The 19,762-nt window shown below is 44.2% G+C and overlaps 1 protein-coding gene across 1 annotated transcript; it reads left to right on the top strand.

Annotated features, from left to right (window-relative positions):
* LOC310707882 (nascent polypeptide-associated complex subunit alpha-like) lies at positions 1-552 on the top strand (the record flags this gene model as incomplete). The annotated part of the gene is made up of 1 exon (XM_083505339.1): positions 1-552. The coding sequence occupies exon 1, from the start codon at positions 61-63 to the stop codon at positions 550-552; it is 492 nt and encodes a 163-aa protein (XP_083361465.1). The 5' UTR covers positions 1-60.
* Between the last annotated feature and the right edge of the window lie 19,210 nt (positions 553-19,762).

The raw sequence follows: 19,762 nt of genomic DNA on the forward strand, positions 1-19,762 counted from the left end.
CCCTCCCTCCTCCTCTCACTCTTTCTGCCTCCATCTTGTGCCCGGCTCGTCCTGTACAAAATGCCTGGTGAAGCCACAGAAACTGTTCCAGCAACAGAACATGAGCTGCCACAGCCTCATGCTGAGACAGGGTCTGGAACAGAATCTGACAGTGATGAGTCAGTGCCAGAACTTGAAGAACATGACCCTACGCATGCCACAACACATCGGACAGAGCTTGCAGCAGCAGCTGAAATAGATGAAGAACCAGTTAGCAAAGCAAAACAGAGTCGGAGTGAAAAGAAAGCACGGAAGGCAATGTCTAAGCTTGGCCTTCGTCAAGTCACAGGTGTAACCAGGGTTACAATCCGGAAATCCAAGAACATCCTGTTTGTCATCACCAAGCCCGATGTCTACAAAAGTCCTGCATCAGATACCTATATAGTATTCGGTGAAGCAAAGATTGAAGATCTCTCACAGCAAGCACAGCTGGCTGCTGCAGAGAAATTCAAAGTGCAAGGAGAAGCCGTTTCAAACATTCAGGAAAACACACAGACTCCCACTGTAGCCTGACTCCCTCCTCTGGCAACCTGCACAGAATTTTGCTTAATTGGTTGCCATCAATTTGATTTAATTAATTTTTATAATGAAATATTTTTAGATTGTGTGATTATTTGACTGTTTGATTATTTGATTGTTGTTAGCCGCCCTGAGCCCAGCTTCGGCTGGGGAGGGCGGGATATAAATAAAATTTATTATTATTATTATTAAAGGGACCCCTGACCATTAGGTCCAGTAGCGGGTGACTCTAGGGTTGCGGCGCTCATCTCGCTTTATTGACTGAGGGAGCCAGGGTACAGCTTCCGGGTCATCTGGCCAGCATGACTAAGCCGCTTCTGGTAAACTAGAGCAGAGCACGAAAATGTTGTTTACCTTCCCGCCGGAGCAGTACCTATTTATCTACTTGCACTTTGTGATTTCAAACTGCTAGGTTGGCAGGAGTAGGGACCGAGCAACGAGAGCTCACCCCTTCGGGGGAATTGAACTGCCGACCTTCTGATTGGCAAGCCCTAGGCTCTGTGGTTTAACCAACAGTGTCACCCGCTGTAGACAACACAATATACAAATACAATAAAACACGTGTGGGATAACAAGCCTCATATAACCAACATGCTTAAGTCAAATTAATGCATGAAGGGGTTAAGACCATAGAGTAAGCTGTCCTGCCAGGCTTCCCTCACCTTGGAAGGAACTGGGTAATCAGGCCTATTGTTCTCCCCCAGCCCACCCAAGAATCTCAATGTGTATAGAGGTCTAAACTAGTTGCCCCAAGCTCAGACCACATGGCTCTTACAAGACACTATTCTGTTCCTATACCAATTATTTAGGAACTTTCCCCACTGTCTGTAACTAAGCCAACTTCAGGCAATACCAATGAGACGGAAACATGGAAGGTGCCTAAAGAAGCCAGGGTGGCTATCTAAAGAACTTTTAACTGAGTTAAGATTAAAAAAGGATGTGTACAAAAAATGGAAAAGGGGGGAACCACCAAAAAGGAATTCAAACAAATAGCCAGCACATGTAGACACAAAGTCAGAAAAGCTAAAGCACAGAATGAACTCAAGCTTGCTAGAGAGGTTAAAAGCAACAAAAAAGGCTTTTATGGGTATGTTCGTAGCAAAAGGAAGAACAAAGAAACAGTGGGGTCACTCAGACGAGAAGATGGTGAAATGCAAACAGGGGACACAGAAAGGGCTGAACTCCTCAATGCCTTCTTTGCCTCAGTCTTCTCCGATAAAGAAAACAATGCCCGACCTGAAGAATTTGGAGCAAATGATTCAGCAGAGGAAACACAGTCCAGAATAACTAAGGAGATAGTACAAGAATACTTGGCTAGTTTAGATGTATTCAAGTCTCCAGGGCCAGACGAACTGCATCCAAGAGTATTAAAAGAACTGGCAGATGTGATCTCAGAACCACTGGCAGTCATCTTTGAGAATTCCTGGAGAGCAGGCGAAGTCCCGGCAGACTGAGGAGGGCAAATGTTGTCCCTATCTTCAAAAAGGGGAAAAGAGAGGACCCAAATAATTATTGCCCAGTCAGTCTGACATCAATACCAGGGAAGATTCTGGAGCAGATCATTAAGCAAACAGTCTGTGAGCACCTAGAAATGAATGCTGTGATCACCAATAGTCAGCATAGATTTCTGAAAAATAAGTCATGTCAGACTAACCTGATCTCCTTTTTTTTACAGAATTACAAGCCTGGTAGATGAAGGGAACGCAGTGCGTGTAGCCTACCTTGATTTCAGTAAGGCATTTGACAAGGTGCCCCATGATATTCTTGTAAAGAAGCTGGTAAAATGCGGTCTTGACTATGCTACCACTCAGTGATTTGTAACTGGCTGACTGACCGAACCCAAAGGGTGCTCATCCATGGTTCCTCTTCATCCTGGAGAAGAGTGACTAGTGGGGTGCCACAGGGTTCTGTCTTGGGCCCGGTCTTATTCAACATCTTTATCAACGACTTGGATGATGGACTCAAGGGCATCCTGATCAAATTTGCAGATGACACGAAACTAAAACTAAAACCTGGCACATACCCCAGTCTCCTTTACAGGTCAGAAAGGGGAAAATAGGTAAGGAAGTGGAATGGTTTCATTCAGTTCTGAGTGCGGTTTCAGACCCAAAATTTAAATCCCATGAAAAAGATGTAGGGTAGCTTTAGCCCTGCTGCCTGAAAAGAAGTGGGATGACATCCAGCAGGTATGAGTGACAGGGAGCAGCAGCATTCTGGTGCTGGCAGTGTTGTCTGTCTTTGGGAAAATGAAATGGGTGGCAAATATGGAGAGGTCCAGGATGTCAGTGATGGAGGCCCCATAAGTGTTTGTGCACCTGTGGGTCCAAACAGCCAACTCAGATATCCCCAAAACTTGCCAGTGCCATGACCTGCTGACCAGAAGTGCCCAGAGGCAAAGGAAGGCGGCGTGACACCCGGGACGGGCGTCGCTACATAGGGCGCATGTGTGGTGTTGCTACGTACGTTGCATGTGCCATACGTAGTGAAGCCACACATGCACTGTATAGCAGTTTGCTGGTGCTGCAGCTCCAGTGCCGTACAGACGGTACTGGGATCCTCCGTTCATGGCTATAGCAGCGACGGAGGGATCCCCGCACCATCTGTACAGCGCTGGAGCGGCGGCGGTGGCAAACCACTAAGTACAGCGCATGTGCGGCATTGCTACATGCAGTGCATGCATGCGACACCGCACATGCGCTGTACATAGCGGTTTGCAGCCAATGCCGGAATCCTCTGCTCGCAGCTGCAGCCGTGAATGGCTGGTCCTCCACATCCAGCTGTGGCACCACAATGGCTGCTTGCACCGCCGTGAGCCCCCACGGGGTGACTTCTTGTCACCCCTACAGACATGGAACCCAGGGCTCACCTCCCCCTGTTGCGACGCCACTGGCAGTGCCACTCCTGCTACGAGGACGCTACTTCTACTATGTCCTCTTGCTGCTGCTGATGTCATTTCTGGGAAGCAGCTGAACAAGCATTATCTCTTCGATAGATTTATTGCTTTATTGTTTAGCGCCCAGCCACGCTTCCCCTGCGGGCCTCTGCGGCTTCTGTTTACGCAGTGTGGCTTTGGAGCGGTTGTAAAGCAATTAGCAGAATTGCACAGCGTCTGTGTGTCGAAAGGGCAGTAAAAGTTGGACTCACAGCTGTCCATGGAGGCACAGGTCAAATCTGTGTCCAGGGCAGCTGTTTACCAGCTCCATCTGGTACGCAGGCTGAGACCCTATCTGCCTGTGGACTGCCTCGTGAGAGTGGTGCATGCTCTGGTTATCTCCCACTTGGATTACTGCAATGCGCTCTACGTGGGGCTACCTCTGAAGGTGACCCGGAAACTACAACTAATCCAGAACGCGGCAGCTAGACTGGTGACTGGGAGCGGCTGCAGAGACCACATAACACCGGTCTTGTAGACATACATTGGCTCCCAGTACGTTTCCGAGCACAATTCAAAGTGTTGGTGCTGACCTTGAAAGCCCTAAACGGCCTTGGTGCTGTATATTTGAAGGAGCGTCTCCACCCCCATCGTTCTACCCGGACACTGAGGTCCAGCACCGAGGGCCTTCTGGCGGTTCCCTCACTGCGAGAAGCCAAGTTACAGGGAACCAGGCAGAGGGCCTTCTCGGTTGTGGCGCCCTCCCTGTGGAATGCCCTCCCACCAGATGTCAAAGAGAACAACAACTACCAGGCTTTTAGAAGACATCTGAAGCAGCCCTGTTTCGGGAAGCTTTTAATGTTTGATGTATTATAGTATTTTAATATTCTTTTGGAAGCCGCCCAGAGTGGCTGGGGAAGCCCAGCCAGATGGGCGGGGTATAAATAATAAATTATTATTATTATTATTATTATTATTATTATTATTATTATTATTATTAAAGCAGTCCAGACGTTTCTTCTACCCTAATATCTCTTTATTGGAAACAAAATAGTATATTTACAATCCACAACAGCCATCCGTGTTAAGCTGCATTTTCACTGCCTCCTCTCTCTTTCCTTGCAGCGGCTGAACTGAATGCTTTCGATTTCCACTCAGTTCACATCATACCAAGCTGTTTACGTCAAGTCCTTGCTTACTTCCCTTGTAAGCCCGTCCCCTCAAGCACAAGGCATAGAAGGTTAACCCTTCACTACACCCTTCACTACACCCAACATTATCTGCAGATTGCAACACAGCTTGGACTTATGCATTTACCTGCACCAAATGGTAGATATTCTTCTCTGGCTACAAATTGTCCATCCTTGTCCAAAAAATGATTTGTGTTGAACTCTGCAGGTGTCTCCCAACACGTGGGATCAATAAGAATAGAGCGCAAATCAGGAAAAATCCTGGTCCCTTGCACAAAAGAAGCAAAAGACTTGGAATGCACTCAGATTAAAACATTTCTGGATTGTCCCTCACTGTTCCAAAACTAAACTTTGCAGAATTCAGATTGAATTCAAAAATAATTTCTTTGGTTTTTTTGACAGATGTGGCTTTATTCATCCCCAACATTTCCCCCTGTAAATGCTGCCTGTACAGGCAGGAAGACAGGAAGGCAGACTTCTCTCCATCCCTCTCTTAAGAAAAAGGCCCCAAAGCCAGAGCAAGAATTCTGGCCACCACATTTTCCTCCTCTCCTTTATAGAATCATAGAACTTTAAAGTTGGAAGGGACACCAAGGGTCATGTAGTCCAACCCCCTGCAATGCAGAAATATCAGCTAAAGCATCCATGACAGGTGGACATCCAACCTCTGCTTTAAAATCTCCAGTGAAGGGGGGTCCACAACAAACCGAGGGAGTCCTTTCCACTGTTGAATAGCTCTTATTGTCAAAAAGTTCTTCCTGGTGTTTAGTCAGAATTGCCTTTCTTGTAACTTGAAGCCATTGGCTTGGGTCTACCCTCTGGGGCAGGAGAAAACAAGATTGTTCCATCTTCCATGCCACAGCACTTTAAATATTTAAAGATGGCTATCATAGCTCCTGTCAGTCCTCTCTTCTCTAGGCTAAACATACCCAACTCTCTCAACCGTTCCTCATTAGCCTTGGTTTCCAGGCTTGATTGCCCTCCTCTGCACACATTCCAGCTTGTCAATATCCTTCTTTAATTGTGGTGCCCAGAATTGAACACACGACTCCTGGTAGTGTCTGACCAAGGCAAAATAGAGTGGTACTATTACTTGTAGTGCTCTGATGCAGTCTAGAATAACATTAGCTTCTTTTGCTGCTACATCACACTGTTAACAATATAACCCTTGTGTGGTTTTGTTGCCCTTTGGGTTTTAGACAACAGAAGCTCCTGAATGCTACCTTGGGATGCTCTTAGCTCATCTTTACCTTGGGAATGAGAAAACCACACATCTTCACATCCTTTGAAGATTGCCTGATGACCCCAAAAAGAAAGACATATTTAAAGCGCTGTAGTTCATGATCACAGCATTGGTGTAGGGCAGTTTCTTCTTATCTTGATAGCAGACTGAGTGAGCAGAACCTATGACATCTTCTATTTCCTTGTGCATTTTATCTGAAGAAAATGATGGAAACAGAAGGTTTATTGTGAATACTGCATTTTATTTCAGTTGGCTATTTAAATCCCTTGAACATATTCTATAAATCTCTGTGAATGAGTCCCCGTTTCTTGCATTTTTAGGTCACCTGGTCCTCCAAAGAGCTCGTCTGTGTACATGGTTCTTCCCCACTCTACATCCCATGTGTGAAAAGGCTGAAAGTGAACCTCATCTCAGATGCTTCTGTTTTACTATGTTTTTATATGTAATGTAAGCCGCCCAGAGTATAACAACAACAACAACAACAGTAACAATAATCAGAACTGAATGCTGAACAAAGGAGGGTGATGGGAAGAAAGAGAGAGTAAGAAAAAAGGTGGGTTGTTAATGAAGTCATAATCTGTGCATTGGCCAACATTTCATATTTGTTGCAGAATTTTAGAAGGGGCATGACTTGGGGGTTGTCATGAAAGGCACCTGGATTTCTGGATTCACCACTACACCTCTGGCAAAACATTGACCTCTCTATGCATCTTTTTCTTCCTTCTTTTGACCATGCTGCTTCCTAATCTTCAAATTGACTTCACTCTATTTGCAAAGCCACTCCTCTTTACCTCTCCTTTCTCCTTCATAGAGGCACATCCACTACCCCCAACCTTCTCCAATCCCAGTTTAATTACCTGTTCAGATCTTCCATCTCTTTCTGTTCCAGTATCCATAGTCTGGAAGCTTCCTGTGTGGACAAGGTATTTTGGGCATTTTTCATTTTTACATCTGTCGATCTTGAATATAGGTTCCAGAAAATATGTAAGAAAATGTTGGTGGGAAAAAGTGATCTTTCTAGACATGGAAGTCAAAAACATTTAGCTTATTTCAATAACTCTGAATCTTCCAAAACGTCCATCATAAACTCACTTACCTTTAACTCTTTCTGATGCTTTAAGTCAATTGTTTTATCATCTCATTAGCTGTGCATGAAACCAAGAGAAGCCCTCGCTCCCATTGAACAGGTCTCTCTCTCTCACCTTGAATATCTGGGTGACTTGCCAGGAGGAGAAGTGCCCATTTCAGAGAACAGCTGGTTGTGTCTATCCCAGCAATAAGGAGGTCAAAAATACACCAGACCATGTTTTCTTCATCATAGGTGGACTCTGGGTCATTCCTGCTCTGATGTTGAAAATGAGAAAAGTGGTATGTCATTTACATGCATTGCAATCTGTCCTTCCACATTTACTTTATCTTCCTTCCCTCATTTATTATCATACCACCAACACATGCTTGATGAGGGGCATCCTCTTACTGTCACCTCCACTTTTTCATCAGTGGTGGGCTAGATGGTGCACCTACAAGGATGCCTCCTGTTGGTATTCTACTGCCCTAGGCAGCTGCCTCATGGGTGGGCTGGCCCTGTGCTTCATAGCTGGTTGTGACAAGAGATCCATGCATACATTCCTGTGTACACAGCGGTAGCTGTTGGTGCTGCATTTGGGGATTTGTGTGTTAGGGTAATAATCCAACACTGGCAAGGAGGAGAAGGATCCAATGAAATCTCACTGGCAGCAGATATTCAAAATTTGCATTACTTACCCCTAAACATATTTAACCATTCTTTTGTCACCATAGAGTGTCCAAGGATTGTTCAAAGAAGACAAGATGAAAATATATTTTAAACATTCTAGTGTAGGAATGTGGCTGAGGCAGGGGTTTGAAGACTTAGTCTAGTTTAGGAACATTTTGTTTAGGATTTGTTGGTTCCTTGTTGATGGTAGGAATGATTTTTTTTCCCCTGCCATGCATAGTAAAATGTAATAAAACATCTGCCACTATCCACTTGGTGAGTTGGCCATTATAGCAGTGGTTTTCAAACATTTTTGGACACAGCTCCATTAACTCACCCCCAATGCCTGCCACCCTAATAAAAGTTTTAGTCAGTGTAGTGGTTTGCACAACTCACTAAGGAAGATAATAACTCAATAAAATTGGAAAAAATAACAATTATTTCCACATTTCTTGAAAATCCAATTAAGATTATTTGTTTAATTAAATCAACAAAACTGACAACCTTGATCCAGTGACTTTTCAAAGTCTGATAGTCATTTACACCTTCAGTGCTCCTAGGTAATCCCACCCATCCTGGGAGGGGTGCAGTACCACCCACTTTTGGAACAACTGAGATAAAGAATCTCATAGTCAGCATTGTCTACAAGGGAACAGTTTGCATTCTCAGTTTTTTCTCTATGGTTTTCAGATTCTAACATTTCAGATTTCTAATCTCTGCTGTTTGTATTTTTGAAATATTTAAATATTCACAATTTGAGTGAGATAGATTTTTTAAAAATATTTTGATAGAAAAAATATTTAATACATGAATAAAACATACTGTTGCATGCCACCCCAATCTTTGAGCAGCATGAGATTCAAGGGGTTCCAGGTGTTTACCCAGGGTTTGGTTTCCATGGACTGAGGGACAGCAGAGACTGTGCTATCTTGGTTTATTTACACCTATATACAGCCTGAGCCTACCATTGGGGGGGGGGGTGTCGTAGCATTAACACCCCAGTAGGTTCTTGCTTCTCCCATAGCCCCAGCCATGGATCCTTGCAAAAATCAGGCATAACACTGTCTCTCAGCTGCCCAGCCGGCTTTCTTATTCTGACTCTCCCACCGCAACTCTTGCTTTTGTCTGGTTGATTGTTCTTTTCCTTTCCTCTCCGCATGTTTTTCTTTTGGTTACAAATATGTATAGTTCATAGTTTGCCCTTTTATCTGGCAAAAACATTGCGACAGCCTTAGGCTTAGGCAACAGAGATGCCATCCCCGACTGAGCCTTGGACTTCACTGGAGACTCTATCTGCCTGATGTTCAAGTTACATAGTTGTTGTAAGAATTAGAGCTGTGAACCAGATTCTGCTGAGGCCTGACCCTGAACCTGACCCTGTTTAGCTCCACTCAGAGGCTGTCAAGTTGGATCAAAAGAGCCCCAGATTGCTACAGGTTGCGTTGCAGAGCCCACAACCATCAGGGGTTTTCAAGGGGCAGGCAGGAAGGAGAAACAAGCGTAAGCTAGAAGGAAAACATGAGGATAAGGGAGACCAATGAAGTGTCTGCATATTTGTAGGGAAGGCAGGAGGCTGCCTTTCCCACCAAGCCTCTCCTTCCTACCCCCTGAAGCAGTATGGCACAGGATCAAATCCCCTGCTTAACAGGTATTAAATTGGAAGCTTTGGTAATCTGCAGTGCTAGCACAACCCCTCCCAACCTTATTTCTAAGCCTTACTGCAAAAAGTTTGTTAAAATAATGTTATTGTTGTTATAAAAAACATTTTAAAAGCCCCACCGAGCAAAATGGATCTGGAACAGGTGGCTCCCCTTGCAGAAAACTGGCCTGATCTGAGTTCCACAGATTGGGGCCATGGGGCAGATTGGCGTCATTGTATTCAGTCCTGGGAAGGATAGTGTGAGTTAGAACTATGTACCAACATATCCTCCACTGAGGAAAAATGAGATAAAAATGAAACCATGGAACCAGTAGAGCTTTTCTGTTGTCTCAGTCCATGTTTGAATGCAAAATGAACACCAATCCACAATAATTTATGTGCATAAGCAATGCCTCATAGGGAAGACCCCTTAACACATGCAAGTTTCCACTTATTGACCATTCACTTATGAAAATACCTACCTTTTTCTACCTATCTCAATGGTTGTCAACGCACTTTAGCAACAAAATTACTGAAATGAATATGAGGGAAATTTGGGAGGGAACTCAACGTCATATTCAACTTAGATTCAGAAAAAAAGATATTGGTGTTCTGGCAAGGGATTAGCATTCACTCATAAGAGGGAATGCAATGATTCCTTTAATGAGCAGTATCAAAAAAAAAATGAAGATCATGGCCACTAGTCCCATCACCTCCTGGCAAATACAAGGGGAAGAAATGGGGTAGTGAGACATTTTACTTTCTTGGGCTCCATGATCACTGCAGATGGTGACAGCAGCCACGAAATTAAAAGACGTCTGCTTCTTGGGAGAAAAGCAATGACAAACCTAGACAGCATCTTAAAAAGCAGAGACATCACCTTGCCAACAAAGGTCCGTATAGTTAAAGCTATGGTTTTCCCAGTAGTGATGTATAGAAGTGAGAGCTGGACCATAAAGAAGGCTGATCGCCGAAGAATTGATGCTTTTGAATTCTGGTGCTGGAGGAGAATCTTGAGAGTCCCATGGACTGCAAGAAGATCAAACCCATCCATTCATAAGGAAATCAGCCCTGAGTGCTCACTGGAGGGACAGATCCTGAAGCTGAGGCTCCAATACTTTGGCCACCTCATGAGAAGAGAAGACTCCCTGGAAAAGACCCTGGTGTTGGGAAAGATGGAGGGCACAAGGAGAAGGGGACAACAGAGGACGAGATGGTTGGACAGTGTCCTCGAAGCTACAAACATGAGTCTGACCAAACTGTGGGAGGCAGTGGAAGACAGGAGTGCCTGGCGTGCTCTGGTCTATGAGGTCACAAAGAGTCGGACACAACTAAATGACTAAACAACAACAACAAATATAAAGTACACGTAGAGCAGAAAGAATCAAGCAACAAGTGACTCAGCAACAATCAAGCAACAAGTGTTGTGACATCCTATCCAATTAGCCCTGTGATGAGTCCATCACTGTAAACTTTTTTAAATAGGTCTTTAATATGAGAGGAATTTTGTTTAATCTGAATTAGAATTATGCTAGTATGAGACTGGTTTTGTGCCACAAATGTGTATTGTTAAAGAAATTGGAGTTCTTGTTGGAAATGCACTGAAAAAGATATACCAAGAACTCTGGCCACAATTTTCAATTTGAGGAATAATTCCTACTCAAGAGTTGAAATGAACAATGTGTATATTCTGCTAAGAATAACAGTTTGAAGCTAGTAGTAAATTTAAATATAACATGTAAGTACGATGGTTTTGAAGTAATGGTAAGTTTAGATACAACGTTTAAGTACAGAAATAATGTAGTTTCAAATATACAGTGATATGGTACAAAGGTACATGAAATACCAGTGCACAACAATTGTTTTATACAAGTCTCAATGGCAGTCAAAAAGAGTCCATATATATAAAAAATCAGAATACTCTTTGGTATATCTTTTTCAGTACAAATGTGTATTGTACATTCATGAAATAAACATGTATGAGAGAACAGTCTTGCCAGATCAGACCAAAATCCTGTCTACTGCAAATGCCCATTGGAAGCTCTCAGGCAGGACTAAAGACCTCATCTGCTATTCCTCCCCAGTATTTAGTGCTGGAAAACATTAAGCCTCTTATCCTGGAAGTCCAGCATTGTCCATGGGTGCAATGAAAAGCCTGAGCCCTTCCACTCCTCACCCCTCTTGCTGCCTCCTTGGTCGTGAGGCGGTGAGGTGGTTAACTCTGTTCTCCCTTGAAAAGTACATAGAACTGAAGGAGAAAGTTTGAAGAGTGACAGTCTTTCCCACTTCTTTCTGTTCTATGTGTACTGGATCCAACTTTTACCCAGACCCTTTGGGAAAGCAAGGTGTGCAAGTGCACATTCTCACTTTCTGATTCTTTTTTGGGGTCATCTGGGAGAGTGGGGAGTGATCCATAGAATCACATAGAATCATAGAATCTAGGAAGGGACCCCAAGGGTCATCTAGATTATTATTATTATTGGAAGTTTGAATGTTTAACAGACCACTGTATTTTAATATTTTGTTGGAAGCCGCCCAGACTGGCTGGGGAAACCCAGCTAGATGGGTGGGGTATAAATAATAAATTATTATCATCATTATTATTATTATTATTATTATTATTATTATTATTATTATTATTATTATTATTCTCAGCTAAAGCATCCATGACAGATGGCCTTCCAACCTCTGTTTAAAAACCTCCAAGGAAGTAGATTGATGTTGGACTGAATAAGTGGTTACCAGCTGTAATGATTAAGATAATTGGGGGGGGGGGGAGAGAAGAAAGAAAGGTGTAAAATTAAGTGAAAATTAAGGGTGAGGATTTGTTGAATGAATAATTTGAATTGGAATACAAAAAGGGGAGGTATGAGGAGGTCCGAGAAATAAGTTAAAAGAAAACTAGTGAATGAAATTATATGTGTTTTTAATTTTTGTATTTTTGTCTTTTTTGTATAAACTTTGAAAAGTTAATAAATATATTAAAAAATAAAAAAATAAAAACCTCCAAGGAAGGAGAGTCTTAGTAATCACAGCAACTTTTTCCAAATGCTCACAGACCAACTGTTGAATTATCTGTTCTAAGACCATCCCTGGTATCGATGTCAAGCTCACCATGCACTCAGCCCTCTAGTGTATGTGTAGGAAAACACACAACCCCCTCATAAACATCGGCCCCTGCACTCTGCCTTGCGATGGAGTTCAAAGTGCAGGCAGCTGGCCTCTTCTCCTCAGTGTGCACAGCGGCTGAGGTTGTGTATGAGCGGCCTCTGAGTTGTTTTTGTTTTTGGAATCTCTCTGCCGGAAATTATGTTTTTTAAAAGGTGGCTTCATCTCCCGTCTGTGGAGTTTCAACCCTGTCAGGTGCTCCTGCTGGAATCAGCCCTGGGGCCGGAATGATTCTGCAGAGAAGGCAGATTTTGAGCAGCAAAGAGCCTTCCATGCAGAGCGCGTGAGCAAACAAAGCATGGAGGGCTTTGTCTTTTTTCTTTTATTCCTCTCCCCCCCCCCCCCCGTTTTTATTCCTGTTCAAATGGCTAGCACATGTTGTTTACCCAAGTAACTGCATGCTGCACTTCCAGTACCACCCTGTTTTTGTGGTGTGCTGAGCTGGGAACTCTGCCGGCCTCTGGAGAGCAGGAGGGCTTTCTTTCCCACCCTCCGCTCAACCTGTCCCCAAATTCACAGATGCAACCTTTAAAATGTGTCACTACCCATGCACTTAAGCAGCACCTGTTGAATATCCTCCTGATCTGAGGACAAAATAAGCTGGGTAGGCGCAGCATTGGGAGTAAGGACCAGCACCCATTCAAACAGCCCACCTGTTTATTTTAATTTATTTGTATTAAAGATTTTCTTGATTTACAAAGGTATGTGCAATGTGTCTCTCTCGTATTGCCCCCCCCATGTAACATTTTTTTACAAATCGGCTCCATTGGTTGAGACATTAGGAAGAAAAGGGGGGAAGAGGTGGAGGGGGGAGATGAGTGGGGGTGAGGTCAGTTGGCGATGTTTCTATTTTACTTAATATATGTGGGGTTTTGTGTCAGCGTTGCTTGTGCAGGTTCTCTGCTGTTCACTTGTGTTCCTTTGGTGGTGAGAGAGGTTGGGGTTGGCCTAGGGTGTGGCTGTTCATTTGTGGTTGGCTGTGGTGATCTTTCTTTTCATGTGTGAGTGGGTATTTTGGATCAGGTTAGCCATATTGATTTGTATGCTGTTGGTGGATTTTTGACATTATCTTGTTGGGCTGTGTATGTGATAAAGGGGAAAGAAGCCCACCTTTTGATTGATACCCATCATGACTACCATGAGTGACCTTGGGAGTTTGCCAGGAAAAAGAATCCTTTAAAAGCTGGGAGCAAGGCAGGGGTGCTAGAGGCAGTTTCCTTTTTTACGCTATGGAGTGTTACTTGAAGCTGGAGGGAGAAGTCAAAGGCTTTATGTATTGAGATTTTGCCCCCAAGGCCATGCTAGAGGCTAGATGTTTTCAAAGAAGTAGAGGCTGATAAAGCAGTTCTGTTGAAAAATAGGACGTGGAAACGCATAGATGTGCTGGAAGATTGCTCCTCACGGCTGGTCAAAGGCCCCTGTGAACTGGTGGAGTCTGATATCTTACTGGGTGTGAACTTGTTGGTCGTTGTTTGGCCAGCTTCCTCCTTGGATCCTGAGGCAGGTGGCAGAGAGCACTCGCCTATCCCCACACTCGGCACAGTTGGTCCACCTCCTCCATGAGCTGTGAAAACAGCATCACCTCCTACTTCTCTTCAGTACTGGGGCTTGGAGGGAGGGTGGGTTTTGTGTAAGTGGCTGCTCTTCTCTTGGGGGGGGTGTCATGTACTGCCATTGGAGATGGAGGAAATCCAGGGCAAGAGGCAAAATCCCAGGTAGCCTTTCACAGGCATAGAAGAACAGGACCCAAAACAATGGATCCAAGTTACAAGAAAGGAGATCCTGACTAAAGATCAGCAGGACCTTTCTGGAGGCAAGAAATGCTCAAGAGTAGAATGGATGCCCTCAGGAGATTGTGGATGCCCTTCCTTGGAGGTTTCTAAGCAGAGGTTGGATGGCCACCTGTCATGTCTGATCTAGTTGAGATTCCTGTGTGGCAGAAGGTCGGACTAGATGACCCCAAGGACCCCTTCCAACTCTACCATTATATGAGAATGTGCCACGATCAATGATCGCAGGAATCAGCTTTGTACTAGTAATCGCCCACTTGGACTACTGCAATGCGCTCTACATGGGGCTACCTTTGAAGGTGACTCGGAAATGACAACTAATCCAGAATGTGGCTGCCAGACTGGTGACTGGGAGCAGCTGTCGGGACCATATAATACTGGTCTTAAAACATCTACATTGGCTTCCATCAGGGTTAAATGAGGGTAATTAACCCTGACCCCCCATCGGGAAGGGGGGCCTGTGCTATCCCCAGACAGTCTGTTATCTGTGCTCTGTAACAAGATGCAAAGGCAGGGACTCTGGGTGATGTCCAAGGCATGAATTTGGCAACTCTCCAAAGTCAGTCTCATCAGCCAGGAGTCCCTGTTTCCTAAAAATTAAAAGATGGGGGGGGCAGGCATGTTCTGGACGGAGAGAGTTAAAAGAAACAGTGGGGTCACTCAGAGGAGAAGATGGTGAAATGCAAACAGGGGACACAGAAAGGGCTGAACTCCTCAATGCCTTCTTTGCCTCAGTCTTCTCCAATAAAGAAAACAATGCCCGACCTGAAGAATTTGGAGCAAATGATTCGGCAAAGGAAACACAGCCCAGAATAACTAAAGAGATAGTACAAGAATACTTGGCTAGTTTAGATGTATTCAAGTCTCCAGGGCCAGATGAACTGCATCCAAGAGTATTAAAAGAACTGGCAGATGTGATCTCAGAACCACTGGCAGTCATCTTTGAGAATTCCTGGAGAACAGGCAAAGTCCCGGCAGACTGGAGGAGGGCAAATGTTGTCCCTATTTTCAAAAAGGGGGAAAGAGAGGACCCAAATAATTACCGCCCAGTCAGTCTGACATCAATAGCAGGGAAGATTCTGGAGCAGATCATTAAGCAAACAGTCTGTGAGCACCTAGAAAGGAATGCTGTGATCACCAATAGTCAGCATGGATTTCTGAAAAATAAGTCATGTCAGACTAACCTGATCTCGTTTTTTGACAGAATTACAAGCCTGGTAGATGAAGGGAACGCAGTGGATGTAGCCTAACTTGATTTCAGCAAGGCATTTGACAAGGTGCCCCATGATATTCTTGTAAAGAAGCTGGTAAAATGCGGTCTTGACTATGCTACCACTCAGTGGATTTGTAACTGGCTGACTGACCGAACCCAAAGGGTGCTCATCAATGGTTCCTCTTCATCCTGGAGAAGAGTGACTAGTGGGGTGCCACAGGGTTCTGTCTTGGGCCCGGTCTTATTCAACATCTTTATCAACGACTTGGATGATGGACTCAAGGGCATCCTGATCAAATTTGCAGATGACACCAAACTGGGAGGGGTGGCTAACACCCCAGAGGACAGGATCACACTTCAAAACAACCTTGACAGATTAGAGAACTGGGCCAAAACAAACAAGATGAATTTTAACAGGGAGAAATGTAAAGTAATGCACTTGGGCAAAAAAAAATGAGAGGCACAAATACAAGATGGGTGACACCTGGCTTGAGAGCAGTACATGTGAAAAGGATCTAGGAGTCTTGGTTGACCACAAACTTGACATGAGCCAAAAGTGTGACGTGGCAGCTAAAAAAGCCAATGCAATTCTGGGCTGCATCAATAGGAGTATAGCATCTAGATCAAGGGAAGTAATAGTGCCACTGTATTCTGCTCTGGTCAGACCTCATCTGGAGTACTGTGTCCAGTTCTGGGCATCACAGTTCAAGAAGGACACTGACAAACTGGAACGTGTCCAGAGGAGGGCCACCAAAATGGTCAAAGGCCTGGAAACGATGCCTTATGAGGAACGGCTAAGGGAGCTGGGCATGTTTAGCCTGGAGAAGAGGAGGTTAAGGGGTGATATGATAGCCATGTTCAAATATATAAAAGGATGTCATATAGAGGAGGAAGAAAGGTTGTTTTTTGCTGCTCCAGAGAAGCGGACACGGAGCAATGGATCCAAACTACAAGAAAGAAGATTCCACCTAAACATTAGGAAGAGCTTCCTGACAGTAAGAGCTGTTCGACAGTGGAATTTGCTGCCAAGGAGTGTGGTGGAGTCTCCTACTTTGGAGGTCTTTAAGCAGAGGCTTGACAACCATATGTCAGGAGTGCTCTGATGGTGTTTCCTGCTTGGCAGGGGGTTGGACTCGATGGCCCTTGTGGTCTAATCCAACTCTATGATTCTATGAAAAGAAAAATCTGCTAAAGTGCACAGTCATTGGAGGCCAAGTTTCGGACTTCAAAAAGACTTATTTCTTGTCGTTTTGATGAATGAGGTGAACAGCTGCCATACTTTTGTATTGGTTATATGTGCTATTTCATGATTTGGCGAATCCCAATTGCAGTCCTTGGTGGAGAGCCCTGATCAAAATTGGCAGAGCAAGATCAGATATGATCAGAACAGCTCAGGCTGAGGAGGAAGATAGCGACAGTAAAAGCTCTAATGCAGTAAGAAAAAGGACATGACCAGAAAAAGTCTCCTTCAATCGGGGGGATATTGGAGATATTTTTTTATTGGAATTGCAAAAGGGGTGTACTTTACAGAAGATGCCTTTGCTTCCATAGAATATTACAGTTTGAGAAAACAGTGGTGGTGAACTCTGTATGCCTGCCAGCTGTCCAAGGGCCCCAGAGAGCTGGCGTGGGTTTTTATGAGGAAACAGAAACAATCTTTGTGTGACTTACTGATTGCCAAGTACACCACTACAGTATACAGTGGTACCTCGGGTTACAGACGCTTCAGGTTACAGACTTCGCTAACCCAGAAATAGTACCTCAGGTTAAGAACTTTGCTTCAGAATGAGAACAGCAATCGCATGGTGGCGCAGTGGCAGCAGGAGGCCCCATTAGCTAAAGTGGTACCTCAGGTTAAGAACAGTTTCAGTTAAGAATGGACCTCCAGAACAAATTAAGTTCTTAACCCGAGGTTCCACTGTATTTGAAACATCAAAGACTGTGAGAAGTCACTAATTAATTCCAACCTTGGATGGAAGCCCAGAGCCTACTAGAACAACAATCATCAGAAAAAGGAGGGGCCATCGAAGAGGACTGTGCTTCAAAATATTAAAACTAAGAACGTGGAAAAAGCCCCCTGCATGAAATAAGGAATGGTCAAATACAACAAGATAGTGAGTTATACCAGCGACTGACTGATAGAGGAGATAGTTAATATCAGGATTAGAAAATTGTGAAGTAATAGAGAAGATAGCAGAAAGATAAAGGATGGATATTTGGCTTTTGAAATCCAGAACACGGGAAGACCCGTTGAAATTAATTCATTTGGATTATATAGTTGGCTATATTGTTTTTTGTTTTTGAATGTGGAAAGATGTGGTTTGATTTGTTACTAATATGATTTTTTTTTAAATTGGAAAATTGGAATAAAAATTATTCACAAAAAAAAAGAAACAAAGATCTGAACTCCCTCCACGGAGACGGAAGGTGTAAATATGTGAATAAACCATATTTCTTAAAGCTATGGCAATCTCAGCAGCATCTTCAATTCTCCAAAGAAGCACGAAACATGGGTGAGCACCAGGAACCCCCTGGAATCTTGCTACTGCTTGGCAGGGAGCGGAGGCTGCACCTAACTTCTGTAACAAGATATATATATTGCCTGGGCTGGTCCAAGACATTTTGGCCCCTGAAGCGAACCACAAAATAGTGCACCCTCTCCCCACCAGGGAAGAACTGGAGAGTGACGATCTATCTCAGAAACAATGTGGTCGGGGAATAAAGACTGACATCAGGATCTGCTTCCCTTATGGATCCTGCCACCTGAGGTGGTTGCCTGCCTCCCCTTGCCTCATGGATGGGCTGGTTCTGTATAAAAAGGTAAAGGGACCCCTGACCATTAGGTCCAGTCGTGACCGACTCTGGGGTTGCGGTGCTCATCTCGCTTTATTGGCCGAGGGAGCCAGTGTACAGCTTCCGGTCATGTGGCCAGCATGACTAAGCCGCTTCTGGAGGACCAGAGCAGCACACAGAAACGCCGTTTACCTTCCCGCCAAAGTGGTACCTGTTTATCTACTTGCACTTTGACGTGCTTTCGAACTGCTAGGTGGGCAGGAGCTGGGACCGAACAACGGGAGCTCATCCCATCACGGGATTTGAACCGCCAACCTTCTGATCAGCAAGTCCTAGGCTCTGTGGTTTAACCCACAGCGCCACCCATTATTTCTAAAAACAACAACCCCAGAACAGTTTACAACTGAGCATAAAATCATACAATAAAACACCCAGGAAACCTTCCATTGTAGTGTGGGAAACTGGCTAATGATGATGAATATTTTTATTGTGGACAAGGATCAGCATCCTTGGCTTCTGGTTCTTTCATCGAAAGGTTTTCTCTCCTTTATCTATATGCAATAAAGATCGACACTTTTTGGATGTGTGAGATTGAATTTTTTTATTGCGAGTTTTCAAACTGTATTTTACATTCTTGTACTCTGCCTTTGGAACCTTAGGGAGATGGGTGGGTAGTAATAAAATAACAAACAAATAATTTTTCTCATTAACTGATCAAGGTTGGTTTTCAAGGTAGAGCTTGTGATGAAGGGTGGTATATAAATCTAATAAATAATAATAAAAAGACGTTTTCAGCACAGCACCAATGGGCAGTGAATGGGGCAAGGGAGACCACCAGCCCCTCCTTTATACAATGGTATCTTAGTTTTCGAGCGTCTTGGAAGCCAAACAACTTCTGCTGCTTCCCCCCTCACAATTTTCTCCATTGACTTTGCAGACTGCCCTTTGCGCCGCAGTTGTCGAATATTTCGGAAGTCGAACGGCGTTCCGGAACGGATTACATTTGACAGCCGAGGTACCAATGTATGAGTAAAAGGGCAATATCCATCTCTCTCTTCCCCTTTGCAAATAGGGGTGTGTCTCTCTGTGTATATTCTTTGCAGTTGTATAGAAGGGAGAGAATTCTTGGCTCTGCACTTCTCCATTGCGGCGTTCCAGGACTGAAGGAATTTGCAGGTCAAATAAAGGCACTGATGCCTTTCCCTCCCGCTTCTTGCTGCTTGCACTGAGTTTCCCGCAGTTGCCGTGTGTGTTGTGTGTGTTGTAGAATCATAGAGTTGGAAGCGAGATCCTGAGGGTCGTCTCTTCCAACTCCCTGTGGCAAGCTTAATGTTATGAGCACCTCTAAGCAACCGAACTACCCTGATAGTGTGTGGGCGGAAGAATGTGCCCTCATTCACTCTGCAAAACAGGTACTGGAATTGGTTGAGGAGGCGAAATGAAAATCCCTTTTGTAAACAGCCGCTCTTACGTAAAATGTTGCTTTGGCAGGGCTAAGCAGAACAACTGGGAGTTTGAAGTGTGGTGAGGGGTACTTGAAGGGGTGGCAATTAAGGATCAT

Source organism: Podarcis liolepis, assembly GCF_965112155.1.
Source record: "Podarcis liolepis genome assembly, chromosome: 5".
Lineage (NCBI taxonomy): Eukaryota > Metazoa > Chordata > Lepidosauria > Squamata > Lacertidae > Podarcis > Podarcis liolepis.